General features: G+C 37.0%; 4 protein-coding genes across 9 annotated transcripts; 2 read left to right on the top strand and 2 right to left on the bottom strand.

Annotated features, from left to right (window-relative positions):
* The first annotated feature begins 21 nt into the window (after positions 1–21).
* LOC111435589 (poly(ADP-ribose) glycohydrolase 1-like) lies at positions 22–7,772 on the top strand. Its single transcript, XM_023072996.1, has 11 exons — positions 22–383; positions 1,464–1,661; positions 2,499–2,602; positions 3,204–3,408; positions 3,516–3,620; positions 5,047–5,165; positions 5,626–5,769; positions 6,450–6,573; positions 6,819–6,989; positions 7,366–7,428; positions 7,547–7,772. Exons 1-11 carry the CDS (start codon positions 129–131, stop codon positions 7,703–7,705), a joined length of 1,647 nt encoding a protein of 548 aa, XP_022928764.1. The 5' UTR covers positions 22–128; the 3' UTR covers positions 7,706–7,772.
* A 631-nt stretch (positions 7,773–8,403) lies between these two features.
* LOC111435768 (thioredoxin-like fold domain-containing protein MRL7L, chloroplastic) lies at positions 8,404–13,263 on the top strand. Of its 4 annotated transcripts, none has more exons than XM_023073303.1 (7): positions 8,404–8,642; positions 8,693–8,893; positions 9,274–9,824; positions 10,680–10,761; positions 10,852–10,963; positions 11,090–11,425; positions 11,583–12,823. In XM_023073303.1, the coding sequence occupies exons 2-6, from the start codon at positions 8,714–8,716 to the stop codon at positions 11,215–11,217; spliced, it is 1,053 nt and encodes a 350-aa protein (XP_022929071.1). In that variant the 5' UTR covers positions 8,404–8,642; positions 8,693–8,713; the 3' UTR covers positions 11,218–11,425; positions 11,583–12,823. The 4 variants fall into 4 exon arrangements, with proteins under 4 accessions (XP_022929071.1, XP_022929070.1, XP_022929069.1 ...); XM_023073302.1 differs by adding an exon at positions 13,176–13,263 and having other exon boundaries at positions 8,405–8,893; positions 11,583–11,667; XM_023073301.1 differs by having other exon boundaries at positions 8,405–8,893; positions 11,583–12,469; positions 12,575–12,823.
* Positions 13,029–13,760, bottom strand: LOC111435769. Its single transcript, XM_023073304.1, has one exon. The coding sequence runs from the start codon at positions 13,596–13,598 to the stop codon at positions 13,260–13,262; it is 339 nt and encodes a 112-aa protein (XP_022929072.1). The 5' UTR covers positions 13,599–13,760; the 3' UTR covers positions 13,029–13,259.
* A 1,129-nt stretch (positions 13,761–14,889) lies between these two features.
* Positions 14,890–17,526, bottom strand: LOC111435650. Of its 3 annotated transcripts, XM_023073094.1 has the most exons (3): positions 15,370–17,526; positions 15,204–15,231; positions 14,890–15,092 (listed from the first exon to the last, which is right to left on the bottom strand). In XM_023073094.1, the coding sequence occupies exon 1, from the start codon at positions 17,309–17,311 to the stop codon at positions 15,464–15,466; it is 1,848 nt and encodes a 615-aa protein (XP_022928862.1). In that variant the 5' UTR covers positions 17,312–17,526; the 3' UTR covers positions 14,890–15,092; positions 15,204–15,231; positions 15,370–15,463. The 3 variants fall into 3 exon arrangements, with proteins under 3 accessions (XP_022928862.1, XP_022928860.1, XP_022928861.1); XM_023073092.1 differs by having other exon boundaries at positions 15,204–17,526; XM_023073093.1 differs by having other exon boundaries at positions 14,890–15,231.
* Positions 17,527–17,661: the final 135 nt, after the last annotated feature.

The raw sequence follows: 17,661 nt of genomic DNA, 5'->3' as shown, positions 1-17,661 counted from the left end.
TTTTTTTTTTTTTTTTTTTTTTTTTTTTTTTTTTTTTTTTTTTTTTTTGGGAGTAAAGAAGTAGCTGAAGTAAAGGGAGGGGAGTTGATCGCCGGTGCAGAAGATCAGTTGTGCAAAATTGAGAGGAGATGGAGATTGAGAGCAGGGAAGATTTGACGTCCATATTGCCGTTTCTGCCGCTGGCGCTGAGGTCGTCGGCTTTATGCTGGCCCCCCCAAGTAGTGGAAACTCTCAAGTCTGTGGCGGCAGGACCTGATCAGAGCGGTATAAATTCTGGTGAAGCCCTCTTCCATTCTATCTCTAACATCAGACGCACACTCTCTATCTCCGATCAACGCCTCGCTTCTTCTGCCCATCATGGCTACGTCCTTTTCTTCGACAAGGTACTTCGCTTTTTCCTGCTTCTCACAGCTCCATTGAAAATGCCTCATACCATGATATTCCTCTTAATTAGGTGAGAATTAGGTGAGAATATTCCTCTCAATGATCCTCAATAATCCTCCCTCGAACAAAGTACACCATAAGCCTTCCACGAGGCCTCCTTCTCTAAAGCTCTCGAACAGCCTTTCCTTGATTCGATCGAGGCTTCACTACTTCTTTGGAGCCCTAGAACAAAGTACGCCTTTGTTCGACACTCTCGAGTCACTTTTGACTACACCTTTGAAGCTCACAACTTCTTTGTTCGACAGTTGAAGATTCGTTTGCATAACTAAGTTAATGACATGACTCTGATGCCGTGTTAGGAATCACGAACCTCCACAATGATATAATATTGTCAATTTTGAGTATAAGCTCTCGTGACTTTGTTTTTGGTTTCCTCAAAAGGCCTCATCCGAATGGAGATAGTGTTGATGCCGTGTTAGGAATCACGAACCTCCACAATGATATAATATTGTCAATTTTGAGTATAAGCTCTCGTGACTTTGTTTTTGGTTTCCTCAAAAGGCCTCATCCGAATGGAGATAGTGTTCCTTACTTATGAACCCATGATCTTTCTCTTAATTAGCCAATAATCCTCAACAGAGGGGCGCCTTTGCTCTCAATTCCTTCCCTAAAATGTCTCTCATAAGCTTTTTTAAATCCTTGCAAACAGAACAAGGAGAAAAAATGTATCAGGATTGTATTTATTTCTAAGTTCTTGATTTTGTATTTTTTCTTTTATTCTCACTTTCTTTGGGAGTTCGTAACCTTTGAACATTTATTCCTTTTATTATATCAATGAGAAGTTGTTTTATCTTAAAAATAAGAAAATAGAATGTCAGTGTAAGAAACTGGGCTACATTTAACAGTGAGCAAGACCTTTATCTTAAATTAATCAGTCTTCTTTACCTTCAACATGATGATTGTTACCTTCAAAATGTGGATATATTTTCAATCCTGCTTGAATGCAAGGTGCAGTACTGACAACATAAATATGACATTGTAATATGAACTTCTAGACTAAATCAAGTTGCTATGAACAGCTTATGTCCGAAACAGAATCCATGCAGTGGTTTGGTGAGGTTATTCCGGCATTGGGAGATATGCTTCTTAAGTTACCATCTTTGCTGGAAGCACATTATCAAAATGCCGACCAGCTTACTGGTAAAGGAAGTGGCAAATCCAAAACTGGTCTTCGTTTGTTAGCTTCTCAAGTTGCAGGCACTGTGTATCTTAGCCAGGTGTGCCAATTTGTTTGCTATTTTATATAAAATTTGGCCACTCTTCACAGAAATTTAATTTTGTCAGTTGTTTTCGTGATCGTTGGTGGCAATGTTAGCAGAGTCCTATAATTAATTATGTGGAATCTAAACATGAATTTCTATATTCAAAAGTTCTTTAATCACCATGGGTTCACTTATTGGTTAATAAAGGCCAATGTAACTAGTACAGGACTAGAGTGATTGAGTTAAGTAATGGTGTGACAACCAAATTTAGTAGGGTCAGGTGGTTGTCCAAGTGAATATTGAGGTGCTGCCAAGCCCATACCGTCACAGATATAAAAAAAAAAAAAAAGATCAATAATTCTTTACTTTTGTTGCAAAAAAATGTGTTGGGGTTGAGAGGTGAAGTTTTATGACTTAATGGTTTGGGCAGCTTTCTGGTGCTAAGTTACTATTTGATTCGTGGCCATCATTATCTATCAATGATTTTATTGACGTTGTTAAGAGAAAATAATGGCGCATGTTTTTTGACTAGTTGGACAAAGATCATTTTGCTTCATGTTTTGCATTCTTGTTTCTGGAAATAATTGTGTCCCTGAATCACGATAGGACTCCTTGTATTTTTTTTTTCTGATTATTTCGTTTCTCCTCGAGTCAACTTCTGCTACCACTTTCTGTCTTTCCGTCTTACTCAGATTATTGAATAGAAATGGATGGATTGTATGCTTGGCTTGTTTGAGCCACTCTATGTCCTCTCTTGCATGTTCTTTGTACTGTCAACAAATGCTTCCTTGCTAATCTTCTTCTGCTCAGTTTTATTAATGCCTGTTAATCGGTTTCCATTTTGATTTTCAGGAGCTGATTAGTGCGCTTCTTGCTTGTGCTTTCTTCAGTTTGTTTCCAGTCATCGATAGACACGTCCAAAATCTTCCAACAATTAACTTCGACTATTTATTTGCGTATGTGAACTTTAGCTCTTTATTTCAGTTGCTGACATCATGAAAGATAAGTTATCCATAAAATGACAAATGACATACTTGATGTTTATATATATTTTCTGTAACTACATGATAAATTTTTGTTTTAATTTTAGAAAATTTCAGAAACGTTTGTTTAATCATCGTCATTCAAGTTTATATTGTGATTCAATAGGTGTGTATTACTGCCTAGCTACTGTATGTCAGTGTCAGCTTTAGTCAATGGTTAATTTGTTATTTGGCTGACGGCCTTATATAAAAGCCTCTGTGTCCTTGTATGTACTCAATTATAATTTCTCTACTCTGAACTCTCAGCACTTTATTTTGTGTTTATCTTAGCTTCCTTATATCTCTGATCAAGTTTCTTTTTACTTTTATATTTTTCTCCTTAGTTACAAGATTTTTTGCCATCTTATTATGTAATCATATCTTTTTTAATAATAAATATGTATTCCTGATTTCTATGAAGAAGATTGTAAAAATATTTCAAAGCAACAATGTAGGTATTAAATAGTTCTTGTTGTGCCATTTTTCTTTCGATTACAAGAAGCTTGAAGAATCGTTGAAGTTTTTGTTCTTGTAGGATTCTCTATGATGGACGTAGTAAGATGCAGGAGAATAAGATACGATGTATTATACATTATTTCAGAAGGGTATGTTCCAATGTTCCGATGGGCTTTGTCTCTTTTGAAAGGAAAGTGCTTCCTTTGAACAATTGTGCGGAATATTTTTGTTGTCCAAAGGCCAATTTTTGGATCAACTCCACCATTCCTCTGTGTCCATTCAAGGTTATAATGGACTTTGATTTATATGATAGTTTAATTATTGTGTGGCACCATAATTGAATGCTTTAATCTTTGGTGGATGATCGAGTTGGTTCTTTTTTCCCATATAGGTTAAAGATTCTGGCCTAATAGAAGATCAAACATTTGGAGCTCTTGAAGTCGATTTTGCTAATGAGTATCTTGGTGGTGGTGCTCTTCGTTCTGGCTGCGTGCAGGTCTAATTTATAAGCTTATGCCTATTTCATTGAAGTAAGTGGAATATACAAAAGGGTTAGCTAAGAGGGTTACATTAAGGATCTCCATGTGGTTTGTTTGGAGGTAATACAATAATTCGGTCCCTTTGGGGACATCCAATAAAATTGGTACGATACATACGCCACCAAATGATTTTTGGAAGAAGACAACTGGAACACAGAGAAAAGGGCCTGGTCCTTCCATATTTTCCTAAAAACAAAATTTTTTCCCATTACCATTGCGTTAAGGAACATCCAACAGCTATCACATGTGTTTTTAATGATAGAAGGTTATCATGGCTATCTTTTGAGCTTAAAAACTGTAGTGTTGAGGGTTCATAGACCAAGTAAGGGCGTCAAATAACTTGTTATTACAAGCTATCAATTTTTAGTGTGGCCAGTCAAATTCTGAACAAACCTTGAATGAGCATATGGAGGCTGTATAGAATATTGAGATATCTCAAGGACGACCCAGGAAAGGGCTTCATGCTCAGAGTGACTATGAATCGATTCTTGGAAGTCTCACCAATGCAGATTGGACGGACTCTCCCATTGACCGTAAGTCAACTTTAGGGTATTGTTCCTATGTGTGGAGAAACTTTGATGTGGCACAACAAGAAGCAATTTTTCGCTAAAAGGCAGTGGTAAGACTGAGTTTAGTTCATTAGCTGAAGGGACTTGAGAATGAATATTGTTAAAACGCCTCCTCACCGAGTTCAAAGGTAGGATTAAAGGTGGTATAGAGTTGATGTGTGATAACCATTCTGCCATAGCTATTGCAAAAATCCAATGTATCATGAATGATCGAATGGAGCACATTGATATATAGACTACCACTTCATTACTGAGAAGATTGAGAACAACACAATCAATCTAAGATATGTGCCTTCTCAACTGCGAGTTGCAGATATATTTTACCAAGACATTGCATTGAACCAGCGTTGCTAGTTTGATTTATATGCTAGGAATGACTAGTATATACCATCCAACTTGTCTAGACCCCCTATTGTGAAAGTGTATAGATGTAAGTGAAAGAAGAGAGGGACTGTGTAAGTCGTGTTGCAAATAATTGTATGTGGTCCTAGGGTGTTTTGGTTGGTTATGTGGGTGTGAGGCCTCTGGCATCTGCTTGTCAGTACTTATAGGAAAAGTAAACAAGGGACTACATCTTGACAGTTAATAGGACAGGTGCACTTGAATTGGCTGGGAGGTTCTTGCATGGTGTTTGGCTCTTGTTGTTTGATATATCGAAAATATCGTGAGGGCTCGTACAAGGAATTTTTATTCATGGACTTGAATATCTAAGCTGTTTACAACACTATAAGCTAATATACATGTTATATCATTTAAGATTGTACATCTTACATGATTTGCAATATATTTATGTTATTTTGACAATCCATTGTAGGAAGAGATCCGTTTCATGATCAACCCTGAATTAATTATTGGCATGCTTTTCTTGCCAGCCATGGCAGATAATGAGGCGATAGAAATTGTTGGGGCAGAGAGGTTCTCAAATTATACGGGGTGAGTTATAATCATTTCATCATTAATTTTAATCTTCTTCGATTGGGCATCGAATTAGAATGTCCTTAGTTCAACCCCTACAATGTCAGTTTATTGCTATTTAATATTAAGAATATGTTAAAAATATTAAATATTCCATAATCTATCAATTTAATATTGGTGATTTGCTGATATTTTGCAGAACTCTTAGGGTAATTCACCATTGACTTTAAAATTTTAAGTCTGATAATTATAATTTATCAACTTAAGTAGGGTTGACTAGTAATTTAACCTAGTATTAATACTATATTAAGTTGATACTCAGGCTTAAAGCTTAAGCTTAAGCTTAGGTTGGAGTAAATTAAATCTTTTCAATATATATATATATATAGATTGCTTTGGCCTCTGCGATATCTTTTCATTTTATGAAACCAGCTCTACGTCAAATTCCTGATTATGAAATCATCTGCAAGAGATGTAGGTATGCTTTCAACTTCCGTTTTGCTGGAAATCATGAGGACAAACAGGAAATAGATTCACTTGGAAGGCGTAAGACCTTCATCACAGCTATAGATGCATTGTGCAGTCCAGGGATGAGACAATACAGATTAGAGTTCCTTCTTCGGTAAGCTAGCCTGTCTGGAATAGCATTCATGCAGAATCCTTTATTGGTTTGAATACTAATTTGCATCTTTTAGTCTGTTAACAATGTCTGAGATAGCTGAAACTATCCTTCGTCTCTCGCAAAGCACCTCCTCTTTATGCAGTGACGGACGTCCCCTTAGTGGACTGCTGGAGATTGCAGCTAATAGAGGCTCACGAGATTTTAGAATGGGAGTGGGAAGTAATGGTATACCCATTTTTATTTAGGAAACTTCTAAATTTCTGTATGTTATTAAGATACCCTACTAGATGCTATGAGTTAGGTAGATAAGATACCCTACTAGATGCTGGTATCTCCCCCAATCCACGGAGTACTCACATTGTTGAATCCAAAGTTCTTTTATGGGTCCACAGGAGAATCTGTTGTTTTGATGTTTGTTTTTTTACCTTTTGTTACATTTTTCGTTTAAAAGACTGACGAGGTTTTTGGTTCTGAATGGATTAGAAGAGTCAGGTAGAATTTGTGGTGAGTTAAGAAACCAAGACTAGTGTGCATGGTGTCTCACAACAAACCATTTATTTGTTACGATGGTGCTTAGAAGTTTGGACTCATCGTGGAAGTCTTATCGGTGAATGCTAGTGTATTCCGTTCGTCCTCATCTTTATAAGCTGATATTTTACTATGCTTGCTGAATTCAACAGGGAAGTCAACAAGGCATTCTGTGGTTTCTTTGATCAATCAAAACATAATCAGTACGAGAATCTTTTCTTAAAAAGTAAGGAGGATGTCACGGACCATAATGACACGTCAAGAAACAATCTCCTGGTAAAATTGCTTCTTTTTTTTTTTTTTTCCTGTTCTCTGCTTTTTGACATTATTCTCAAATGATAAGTTCAGAACCTTATAGAGAGGACAATTATCATAATTAGCAGTCGTAAATGATCCCATTCTATGTTCTTCTAGATTCTTTAGTTTCAAAATTTTCTTATTAGAATGATCTTTTGTTGCAATATTTTTTCTCCTGTTGCTAATTTGGTTGCATGGGTTTGTTTATGGTGCTATTATTTTAGGTGCATGAATCTAGCTCAGATACTAGAGAGAATTATTTTGGTACTTCTCTTACTCCAGAATGCTTGAATCACAAAGACGATATTGGGATTGCAACTGGCAATTGGGGCTGTGGTGCCTTTGGAGGAGATCCTCAAGTGAAGTCCATGATACAATGGCTTGCTGCTTCTCAGGTACCTTCCTAAGTGTTTGTATGAATCCAGCGTGTTGAGGATTGTTGGGAGGGAGTCCCACGTTGATTAATTTAGAGAATGATCATGAGTTTATAAGTAAGGAATACATCTCCATTGGTATGGTATGAGGCCTTTTGGGGAAGCCCAAAAACAAAGTCACGAGAGCTTATGTTTAAAGTAGACAATATCATACCATTCTGGAGAGTCATGGTTCCTTATGCTCAAAGTGGACAATATCATACCATTGTGGAGAGTCGTGGTTCCTAACACAGCTCGTTCCTAACACAGCTCGTATTGAGTCCTAAAATCATCCTCCAAAACTCTTTCCACTTTCTTGGTTCCAAGTGTTCTTAATAACCAAGTATATGTTTTTCAGGCATTAAGACCCTTCGTCGTGTATTACACGTTTGGCACTGAAGCACTGCAGAACCTAGAAAAGGTACGAAATCCCCCTCCATGAAGTATCAAAGGTTGTTTTTTTATATGCAAAGTTCATCCATAAATAGAAACCAATTGGTGTACGGTTTATGATTGGTTTATTGAATATTTTGGGACAGATGAGTGAATGGATCTTGGCACATAAATGGACAGTTGGTGATCTATGGAGTATGTTGGCGGAGTACTGTTCTCAAATATCAAAGGGACAAACTCACGTTGGTTTCTTTGATTGGCTCCTCCCACCCTCCTCCAAAACTAACTTATGTTGCTTCTCTTGATTTGGCAATCAGTTAGCTTATCAATTGTCTTTTATTGTTACATTATATAGAAAACTATACATAAAAATATAGAAAACCTAAATAAAATGTTTATTTTAGGTTTTTAGCTTTGAATTTGGTTCTATTTTGGTCCTCTAATTTTTATTTTAAAATGTTAGTTTGGAATAAGTATTTTAGTATGTTGATATAATCATGAGTTCATCTTAAATAAATTAAGAGATGAGCTCGAGCTAAAATAGATATCTATTTGAGGTAATAAGGGTTAAAATAATTTTTAAAAGGTGAGGTAATGTCGTTAAAATAAATTTTAATAGGTACAATGATAGATAGATCAATTTAAAATTTAGGAATTAAATAGAACAATATTATTGCCTTCCACATTTTATTAGATACAATAAATCTACACCCATATTCTTTTTAACATATTTTATATATTAAATATTGATTTGAAGAAGGAAAACTTGTGATTTACAAAATACATGAAGTCAAGTCACATAACATCTAGGCCTTTAGCCATGTCAATAAGATCCTCAAATGTCAACTATCGAAATCATGCCTCGATTAAAGGAGATTAAGGAGAGGTGTTGGATGATTTAAGGAATGATCAAAATCACTTTTAGAAGCGGGATCGATATGAACATTTTAATCACATTCCCATCAACAGACGTTTTATGTGTTAAAAAATGAATATATGTCGGAATTTTGGGGTTCTGGGTTCTGAGGGGTTTTACAGAGAAACTCGATACCCATCTCAGCTTCGTTTTCAGTTCTTATCCATCTCTCCTATGAACCAACGCTCTTCGCTTCTCCTTCCTTCTTTATACTTCTTCTCCTTCTGAAGTTCTAGGCTTACTTTGTAAGCTAACTAAGTTTGTTTGGCGAAGTTGAAGTTCCATTTAGCCAAAACCAACTGGAAATCCAGACTTTCATTTACAACTCTGGAATTTCTTTATTGTTGTATTCTGAACCCTATTCCCAAGCAATACTTGAGGTCGTAATCTTGTAGAAATGGCGCTGCAACATACACTACGTTTACCGTTTCTGGTTTTGCCTTCTTCTAATTGCCGATTCCAAGGGGGTGCTTTCGCCTTTGCGGCCACCAATTCGCAACCCAGCGATGCTTTCGCTTCATGGAGGTTGAAGTCTTCTTATCCTTCATCCATCGCTTCGGTGAAGTTGTCTTTCCTGGTAATCTCGTTCTCTAATCCATAGACTTATAGTGTGCTTGTTATATGATGTATCTTCGATTTAGATGGCTAAAAGTGTTTTGTAGTTGATTTGAAAACTTCTTTTATGAAACATCTGAAAGTTGATTCTCCAAAAAGTGATTTTAGAGTGATTTTCTGGGAATAGTTTTAAATTCAATACATGGTAATTTGATATTTGTAGGATTGTTTTTAGACATGGTGCAACTAAACAAACTTGTATTCAAGTCATTTTTAATAGAACGTAAGTAATCATCAAATGATTTTAGAAAAAGTAAAGTTTATGCCGAACTCACCCTTTGGTGCTTGTTTCTTGTTACTTGGGGAAATTTAATGTGAAATGCTTCATGTTTTGATCTGTAGGGTAGTTATTTTAGAAGCAGCCCTCGAAGGGCCTACAAAACTGCTGGATCCCTCTGGTCAGGTGATGGAAAGAAGAAAAAGGGACAAGCGGATACGGACTCCGATGAGGAAGATGATTCTTCTTCAGCAGAGCAGCAAGACCTTGAGCCTATGGATGTAGAAGAGAGACGGGAATGGAGGGAGAAGATTAGGGAAGTGATTGATATGAACCCCGATGTTGAGGAGGAGATGGACATCATGGAAAGGAGAAGGAAGATGCAAAAGCTTCTAGCTGACTATCCTCTTGTTGTGGAGGAGGAAGATCCTAATTGGCCTGAGGATGCTGACGGTTGGGGTTTCAACTTGGGTCAGTTTTTTGATAAGATCACCATCAAAAATAAGAAAAAGGATGATAAAGATGATGATGATAAAGATGACAATGATGATGAAGTAGTTTGGCAAGATGACAACTACATTCGTCCAATTAAGGACATAGCAACTGCTGAATGGGAGGAGGCTGTGTTTAAGGACATTAGTCCACTAATCATTCTTGTACATAATCGCTACAAAAGGTATGCTCTTTGAAGTCATCTAATTGCCTGCCGTAAGATTATTAACATTAGGATCTTGTGCGGGTTGTTTGTCTTTATGGGCATTGATCTCATTTATCTATATTTTTTCCCGTGGATTCCAAACCTACAATGCAATGCAAGGATATCTATTCGTAGAGGTTGAAATTATTTTATTCATATTTGCATTTTGTACACCCAAATGGTTGTCCGATGGTGAGAAGTTAGGAGGTCTGCAGATACTCTCTGGGTTCTAGCCTTGAGTTGAAAACTTAGTAACTTACAATAGATGGGATCTTTTGGGCGGGTAACATGAGCATAGTGCAAGGAATAGGCTCTTTGATATTTTTCGGTGTCTCTACCTATTGTGATTGTAATGTGGTAAGCTCCCCTATATTAACACTCTTGTGCCCCACTACCAGTACCCAACCAATGTGATTTTCTCTTCAATCACTTTTCGGGTGTTGTGGAGGTTGTGTTTGTTGATCTTAGAAAACTCTCCTTGAGACGTTTGGAAGGAAAAAAATAAGAGGGTCAATTGAAGAATATAATTAGAAGGAATTATATGCAGGACTTCGGACCATGACAAGTTAGTCTTTTTCCTTTTCTTTAAAAGAAGACGAGTGCCCTTTGCTAGAGGCCCTCACATTTCTTGGTTAGGAATGATGCGAGGGAAAATTGGGGGTCAGATACAAAATTTTGATATGTATTTTTTAACATTTTATTTTTACGTATGCTTAAACTGTTATTTGATGGCTGTAGTGGTTTAACAATAACATGGATCACAAGATGATCTGTATGTGGCAGAAATTTGCATATTTTGAGAATCCTGTCTTGTATGTATTTACCTTCACTCAGGCCAAAGGAAAATGAAAAAATTCGCAAGGAGCTTGAGAACGCCATTCACATAATATGGAATTGCAATCTGCCTTCGCCAAGAGTAGGCCTCTCCTATTTGTTGACTGTAGTTTACTCATCTCTCTACCTTTAGTAAATGTCATTAGTTTAAACATATTGTTGTTGACTGCAGTGCGTTGCTGTTGATGCTGTTGTTGAATGCAACTTGGTCTCTGCTCTTCAAGTGTCTGCCTTTCCAGAGATTATCTTCACTAAAGCAGGGAAGATTTTATACCGTGAGAAGGGTAAGTGCGAAACCAAGAGAACAGAAATTCTGTGATTTCTTTATTTGTTTGGCTCCAAATTTTGTGAGTGTAGAATGAAACCTATTTCAATGTATGAGCTGAGGTCTGAGTTGTGGTTTGGTTCAGGATTTGTAAGTGCAGATGAGTTGTCCAAAATAATGGCGTTCTTCTACTATGGAGCAGCTAAGCCACCATGTTTAAGTGACGTTAGGGATTATCAGGAGGCGATCCCATCAGTTTCTGTTGATGCCTGATTATGCCATAGGAGGATAGACAAAGTATATGCTCTTTTTGGTTTGTTGTAGATGAGGAGTTTCAGCAATCGGTTTGTTGGGGCAATCTTTTTTCTATTGAAAGGCCAGTGTCCTCTGTCTTTTAGTCCTGCAACTTCATGAGTTGTTCAAGGTTATTACCGAAATATGAAATGTATCATAGCTTAAGATGACATAGCGACAAGAGCAGGTACATGAGATCCTTGTATTATTTTTTAGGTCAATTCGATTGGGTTCTTAATTAACTGCTCCTGCCACTATTTTAACATAGTTTTTATTTTATTTTATTTTATTTGTTTCTCTACTACTTCCGTAAGCTGTTTATTCGAATTCCCTCTAATAAATAGGTGCTCTTCTGGATTCAAAATCTTGTTGGCGATGAGTGATGATGCCTTCGGTTAGTGACCATCAACCATCGTTTCCATGGAAAAGGTAATCTTTTTCAGGCATCTCTTAACATTTGCAGACTCTTTCTACGTGCTAATTTGCATACATTGTAACATCTTCTCGAGTCCACCCTTGTATTAAATTTATGAAATTCTTTGATACCGTTGTTGCATCATTTTAATTTAACAATCAGCTGGAATAATCACATGCAGCTTAGCTAAGTTCTAAGTTTGAGGCAGAGAATGAGCACTATCAAAATTTTCGATTTGGTCCTTAAATTTTCAAATTCGTTTTGTTTTGAGCATTCAACTTCCAATGTCTACTTTAATTTCTAAACTTCTAAAAACCAATGATTTTGGCTTGAAGTCGTACCTGTAAATAACAAGTTGCAGTGGTCGAAGTTCTAATGTCTATTATTTGCATTCTATTTACATTAGCAACATTTTGTTGCTTATTATTATTATTTTTTTATGGTTTATATACTTTTTAGGATATAGTACAATGTGAAAAATATGAACAGAAATGTGCATAGGTGACCCAAAATTTAATAGGGAAGAGATGAGTAGGTAAAATGTATAGTTTATAATAGAAGAAATTTGATGGGCATTCATATTAGTTAATTTTGGGAAGAAAAGGAACGGTGGAAATTGCTTGCAAAGAGGAGTAGGTGAGTGGGCGATGGATGCCGTGTGTTGTGGGGCGCCTCACAATAGTTGAAGAAATCAATTGTTGACTCATCATTGTGCTTTTTAATTTTAGTTTTGACTCCATATATAACTAACCAGTTGATCTTTAGGAACCCACTGTGGAACCTTCATTCCCTCTTAAGCTAGAAGGCATTAAAATGGTAATAGATCAGAACTCGGATGGGTCGAGGCTAACCAAGGCTTGGACCCATTTCAATCACACCTTGAGATCATTTAGGCTCGGAGAAAGGTGCGTCTTATGCTAGGTAAGCTCGAGACTAAGGCTAGCCCTAACTTCTTTATGGTCAATAGGGAATGACTCGAGCGTCTGGTCTCGTTCCCTCTAAGAAAGGAAAAATGTCCAAATCTCCAACTCAATCCTAGGTAAGGGTACATCATTATAACCTTATAAAAGGTAAATCCATTCTAAGCTTACAACCCTAAACCCTAAACCATTGTGTCTTTGTTACCTTGTGAATCATTTCATCCCCTAAATTACAAATCTATGCATAAAGATGACGAGCAATTATCATCTTACCATCTATAATAACTTTTCTAAAACATTCTTGAAATCCTAGTTGAATTAAAAAGGAAAAAAAAAAAAGAAGCAAGTTTATGGAAAGTATGTTAATTAATCCTAAGCTATCAGGGCATGATTGATAGTCGACAAGAAAAACCAATATTACCATTTAAGAAAGTAACAAGGATTCTAGACATGGATGACTGCGAAAAAAAGTCATCAATTTTGCCCAGCAATTCCAATTTGACTCACTTTGCAATGCAATAGCAATCAAAGAAGAAGAAGAAAAAAAAACCTCAAAAGAAGCATAAATTTGCAATAGAAAAATCTTTAATGGGTTTCACCAGAAAGGAGTGAAGATGATTATGCTGTACACATTAAGTTCAATCCCTGAATTGAATCACAAAATCAACAACAAACCCATCAAAATCTCACTGCCCAGTCAAGCACGACAGAATCCTCTGGCTTCTGAACCTAACAAGCTGTGGCCCATGACTGGACTTGGCGGCGGCGGCGGCGGAGGTAGTTCTCCTCCACTCCTCCGGCGTAGATCCGCCGAATGAGTTGTATCTCCGGTGAGCCCTGGTGGCGCCAGGGTCCTCAGATTTGGAAGTGGGGAAGACGTGGGTTGAAGGGGGATCCACGTAGAAATCAGCAATGTTGAAAGATGGAGAAGGTGCTGCTGCTGCTTCAGGGGAAAGTACTGAATATTGGCTTCTGATTCTGGTTTTCTTCATCGCTCTGTAGAACATCGGAATCAAACCCTCCATTTTGCTTTCTTTTGAACCTTTTTAATTGTAGTCTCTTCCAAGAACAGAGACAGAGCAGAGAGGGGCTTTGGTTTTGGAACTGGAAACGGAAGACTTTTCTTTTTGTTGTTGTGTGTGTTTGGTTCGTTGGGTTTTGGGTATATATTTAATTTGGAATGCGATGGCTGATGGGCACTACGCAAATTCATTATTGCCCAAACTTAGTCCAACACGTCTTTCCCAGTTTTTTTATTTATTTATTTCTTTTGAAAATAACTAAACAAATCCATGGGCTGATGATTCGATGTTGATCACACAAATCACTGTGGACTTGGTGTATATGAATTAAATATAGTTTTTTTTTATAAATTTTTTAAATTTACAATACACTCTAAAAAAAACAATAAAATATGGTTTAAATGAGTTTTTTTAAAATAAATAAATAAATTAATTAATTAATCTATGATTATGTTGATGGTTAATAATCATATTATTAATTCTACAAAATGAATCACTTGCATTAAATAATTTAATGGAAGGAAAATTGAATGATATAATATAGAAATATTGGCATTGAGGATAGGGATCATCTAATTCGTCAACCCTTATCTTAGGGTTGAATTAAAAGAAAAGATAAGAAAAAAAATACACAGTTCTTACTTCTAATGACTCGCTTACCATTTAATTCATAAAATAAAGAAAGAAATGAAAAAGGCATTTTCCATTCAATTGGAAAGACCATAGAATTAACCAAACAAATAATAATAATAATAATAATAATAATAATAATAATAATAATAATAATAATAATAACAATAACAATAATGGTTTGGTTAGGTGATTTAAAGTCCAAACCAAACATAGTCCACTAAATTCCAATTATCTTCATTTGTTCTTAATTTTTATACCATAAAATAGAATCAACACGTGGGTGGCTGTCACTTCTTTCAAACACTAAATAACACCATAAATATTTTAATAAAAACGTTATAAAAACTACATTTTCCTTAAGTAGCCTTTATATATATATATATATATATATATATATATATATATATATATATATATATATATATATATATATATATATATATATATATCTTAATCATAGCTTATATATATGTATGTGGCTTGATAACATATCAGTGTTTAGTATTATTTTCTGAGAACAGAAATTCAAGATTGATCCATTTGTTCGATATCAACTGATATCATAGTTCTGTTGAAGCAGATTTAGCATAAAGAAGTGGCTCGTATGAAATTTATTATACACGACGACACGACGAAACAAGTCATGGGCAATGGAGCAAGCAGTTAAACCTATTAAATTCATGAAGTGTAGCACATAATGTTACTCCACAAAATCATACAATATTCAGTACATTTCGTTTAGATGCGATTCCTTACTTCCTTTTCTCAGCATTGTGGCTCCTATCACACATCTTCTCCCGCATGGAGGTCAAGTAACTTGTTGCTTTCAATCTAATCCTTCTCTCAGGATCCTTTTCTTATCGGCTTAAAAGTTTCAAACCACAATTTGAAATTCAAAACAAAGCAGCAGCACCATAGCAATATGATTAAAAGTTGTAATGTGCATGTGTATCTGTGTAGAGATGTTGTATATACCTGCCACAATGCTTTCTACACGAGCAGCCTGCGTAGCAAAGAGTTAGATAGATGACCGTGAATCCCCAGCAGCACAAGAATCCTGTCTTTATAATATGACAAACAGAAAAGATTCAAATATTGTGCATATCAAACTCAGTTCAAACAAAACATAAACTCAGCGTACATAATGGATACGATCAGTGGGAGAATTCTTCCTCAAACAATCAATTTTTGTTGGTAACATTTATTCTGCTACGAATAGGAGTGGAACTAAGAGGTTAGCAATCAAACAATCCATTTTTGTAGCATAAATGCCAATCTGAGTCCCCTGATGCCATCAACCCACCTCCATCCGTGCTAATGGATTCCGCACAACAACATGCTACTTCATTACTTTTCTCATATTCTTCGGCTTCCTCATTCACTAATAATCGAGAAGAACAAGAACTGTTGCAAATTATAGGATCAGCCTCACAATCATTATGTTTCAGAGGAGTCTTCTTAAGGATATCTGACAAGTTAATGCTGCAAGTGTCAGCATTCTCTTCTTCGTCGTCTGATAGGCATCGACAACTATCGAACTCGTCCATCTCGTAGATCCGGCTCATTAACCCTTCCCTCCATGATACTCTCATTTGGGATTTTGACAAATTCTCACACGAAGAATTGCTATTCCTAAAAGCCTGATCTTCAAGAAGCTTTTGAAATTGGTTAAGATCCATGGAATTGGATATTGTGGCCAGACAATCAAATTGGAAACTTAAATCCGTTATACTTGTCATTGCTTTATGGCTGTCAGACGCTGAATTCTGATCATGTTTATCACAACTGTCAGCAGTTAACCATGGAGGGAAATGTTTTGGAGCTGAATTTGAGTCTGATTGTGGTGTTCGGATGACATTGTCACTGCTTAACGAGTCAATTGAGAATGGAGAATTCTCCCCATTGACTTCATACCTCGGTTGTCCTCTTCCCTCCGTTAATATTACATCCAAGCAATTAGGAGCGCATGAGGGAGAGATGTCCTCAAAGGATAATGGCTCCAAGAAACCTTCAAAGTGAGATGAAGCATTTTCAGACTTGTCTTGGTGATCCTCATCCTCCTCGTTGCAGGGGGATAGAAGCCAATTCATAGAAGCTTCAATGGGTGAAGGGACCTTTAAAACAACAGAATTGGAAGTCTCCCTTTCGTTGCTTCCATCTCCTTCCTCAAAATTCTGAATGGGCTTGACATTAGAAATGGATGGAGTATTCTCTCCCACAATAAGAACTCCTCTGGGTCTACACTTTCTCTTGTCAGAGATCCCAGAAACGACATATCCAGCACCATAGCAGACAGGAGTGAGTGTAGGCATAAGTGCTGAACCACATTGTAATTCAGGTGACACAGAGGCTTGAACAGGAGGCGTTTTAGTATGATCTTTGTTTGAAGCCTCTAGGGCTACAACCTTGCCAGCTGTTGGATCCAAACCAGAGCCGTTTTGGATTTCACGCATGGGAGTGAAGCTGAAATCGGACGGTTCACATTTGTTGGCATCATCAACCATCCTCACTACACCATGTGCCCCATGCCTCTCCAACTCCTCACCATCAGATGCCAAGATTTTAGGTTTGTGGGCACCTAATGAACAGGGCTTCTTCCCGGACGGCCATCTATACAGGGAGGGGGAGTTTTTCTTCAATGGCTCCAACTTTGTGGAGAAAGGTTTTGCGGGCGCCCTAGAATTGTGTGTAAGAGCGCGTTTGGGAGCATTCTCCTTAAGCGGCTTAGATCTAAGGGGCTTGAGGGGGCGAACATGAGAAGTAGATTTAGGGTTTTTGGAAGATGATTTAAGCTTATTAGCAGGGGTCTGTGTCTTAGAAGATGAAGAGGAATGAGAGAGAAAGAACCTGAGACAGCCTCTGGGAGCATCGGTGGAGGTGGAGGAAGCGTCACTGCCGACGCTGGCGGTGTTGCAGGCGGGGGAAAAGGAAATGCCATTAAGAACACGGAAGGGGCCTCGAGGACCCTGGTGCTGCTGCTGCTGCTGCTGCTGCTGCTGCTGATGCTGATGCTTGAGCTTCTTGTTAGCGGCGTGGATTTGAGACGAAGGCGAAGAAGAAGAGGAAGAGGAAGAAGGTCTCATGGTGAAATGGAAAAGAATTCTGAGATTTGTGGAGGAGAAAGGAAGGAGGATCTGAGAGAAGTATAAGAGTGTTGAAGCTGTGAATCAAGATGCATATTTTGAAATTCGGGATTTTTCTATTTGGTGCTTTCTTGAATTCAAATTTCAAATATTGACCTCCACTTTGTTCCCTATTTGCTCGCCTACCCTTCCTTCTACTCTAAATTTAAGCCAATATTAAGTAGATATTAATTTCGATATCAAAAATGGAAATCTTATTTATTGTACCAAATTAATAGCTTTGTGTTCTTATGAGCAACAAAATCTAAGTTTAAATGTCCCAAAGTTAGGATTGTGTGGGCTGGTAAACA

This window comes from Cucurbita moschata, unplaced genomic scaffold, assembly GCF_002738365.1.
Source record: "Cucurbita moschata cultivar Rifu unplaced genomic scaffold, Cmos_1.0 Cmo_Scf00050, whole genome shotgun sequence".
NCBI lineage: Eukaryota > Viridiplantae > Streptophyta > Magnoliopsida > Cucurbitales > Cucurbitaceae > Cucurbita > Cucurbita moschata.
Note: the sequence above shows the minus strand (reverse complement) of the source record. Positions and strands in the feature narration are given on the sequence as shown.

Coding starts and splice junctions, on each gene's coding strand:
- LOC111435589 (XM_023072996.1), top strand. CDS start 129: ATGGAGATTGAGAGCAGGGAAGATTTGACGTCCATATTGCCGTTTCTG. Junction 1,662..2,498: donor GCACTGTGTATCTTAGCCAG/GTGTGCCAATTT, acceptor TTTGATTTTCAG/GAGCTGATTAGTGCGCTTCT. Junction 6,574..6,818: donor CGTCAAGAAACAATCTCCTG/GTAAAATTGCTT, acceptor CTATTATTTTAG/GTGCATGAATCTAGCTCAGA.
- LOC111435768 (XM_023073302.1), top strand. CDS start 8,714: ATGGCGCTGCAACATACACTACGTTTACCGTTTCTGGTTTTGCCTTCT. Junction 9,825..10,679: donor GTACATAATCGCTACAAAAG/GTATGCTCTTTG, acceptor ACCTTCACTCAG/GCCAAAGGAAAATGAAAAAA. Junction 10,964..11,089: donor GATTTTATACCGTGAGAAGG/GTAAGTGCGAAA, acceptor GGTTTGGTTCAG/GATTTGTAAGTGCAGATGAG.
- LOC111435769 (XM_023073304.1), bottom strand. CDS start 13,598: ATGGAGGGTTTGATTCCGATGTTCTACAGAGCGATGAAGAAAACCAGA.
- LOC111435650 (XM_023073092.1), bottom strand. CDS start 17,311: ATGAGACCTTCTTCCTCTTCCTCTTCTTCTTCGCCTTCGTCTCAAATC.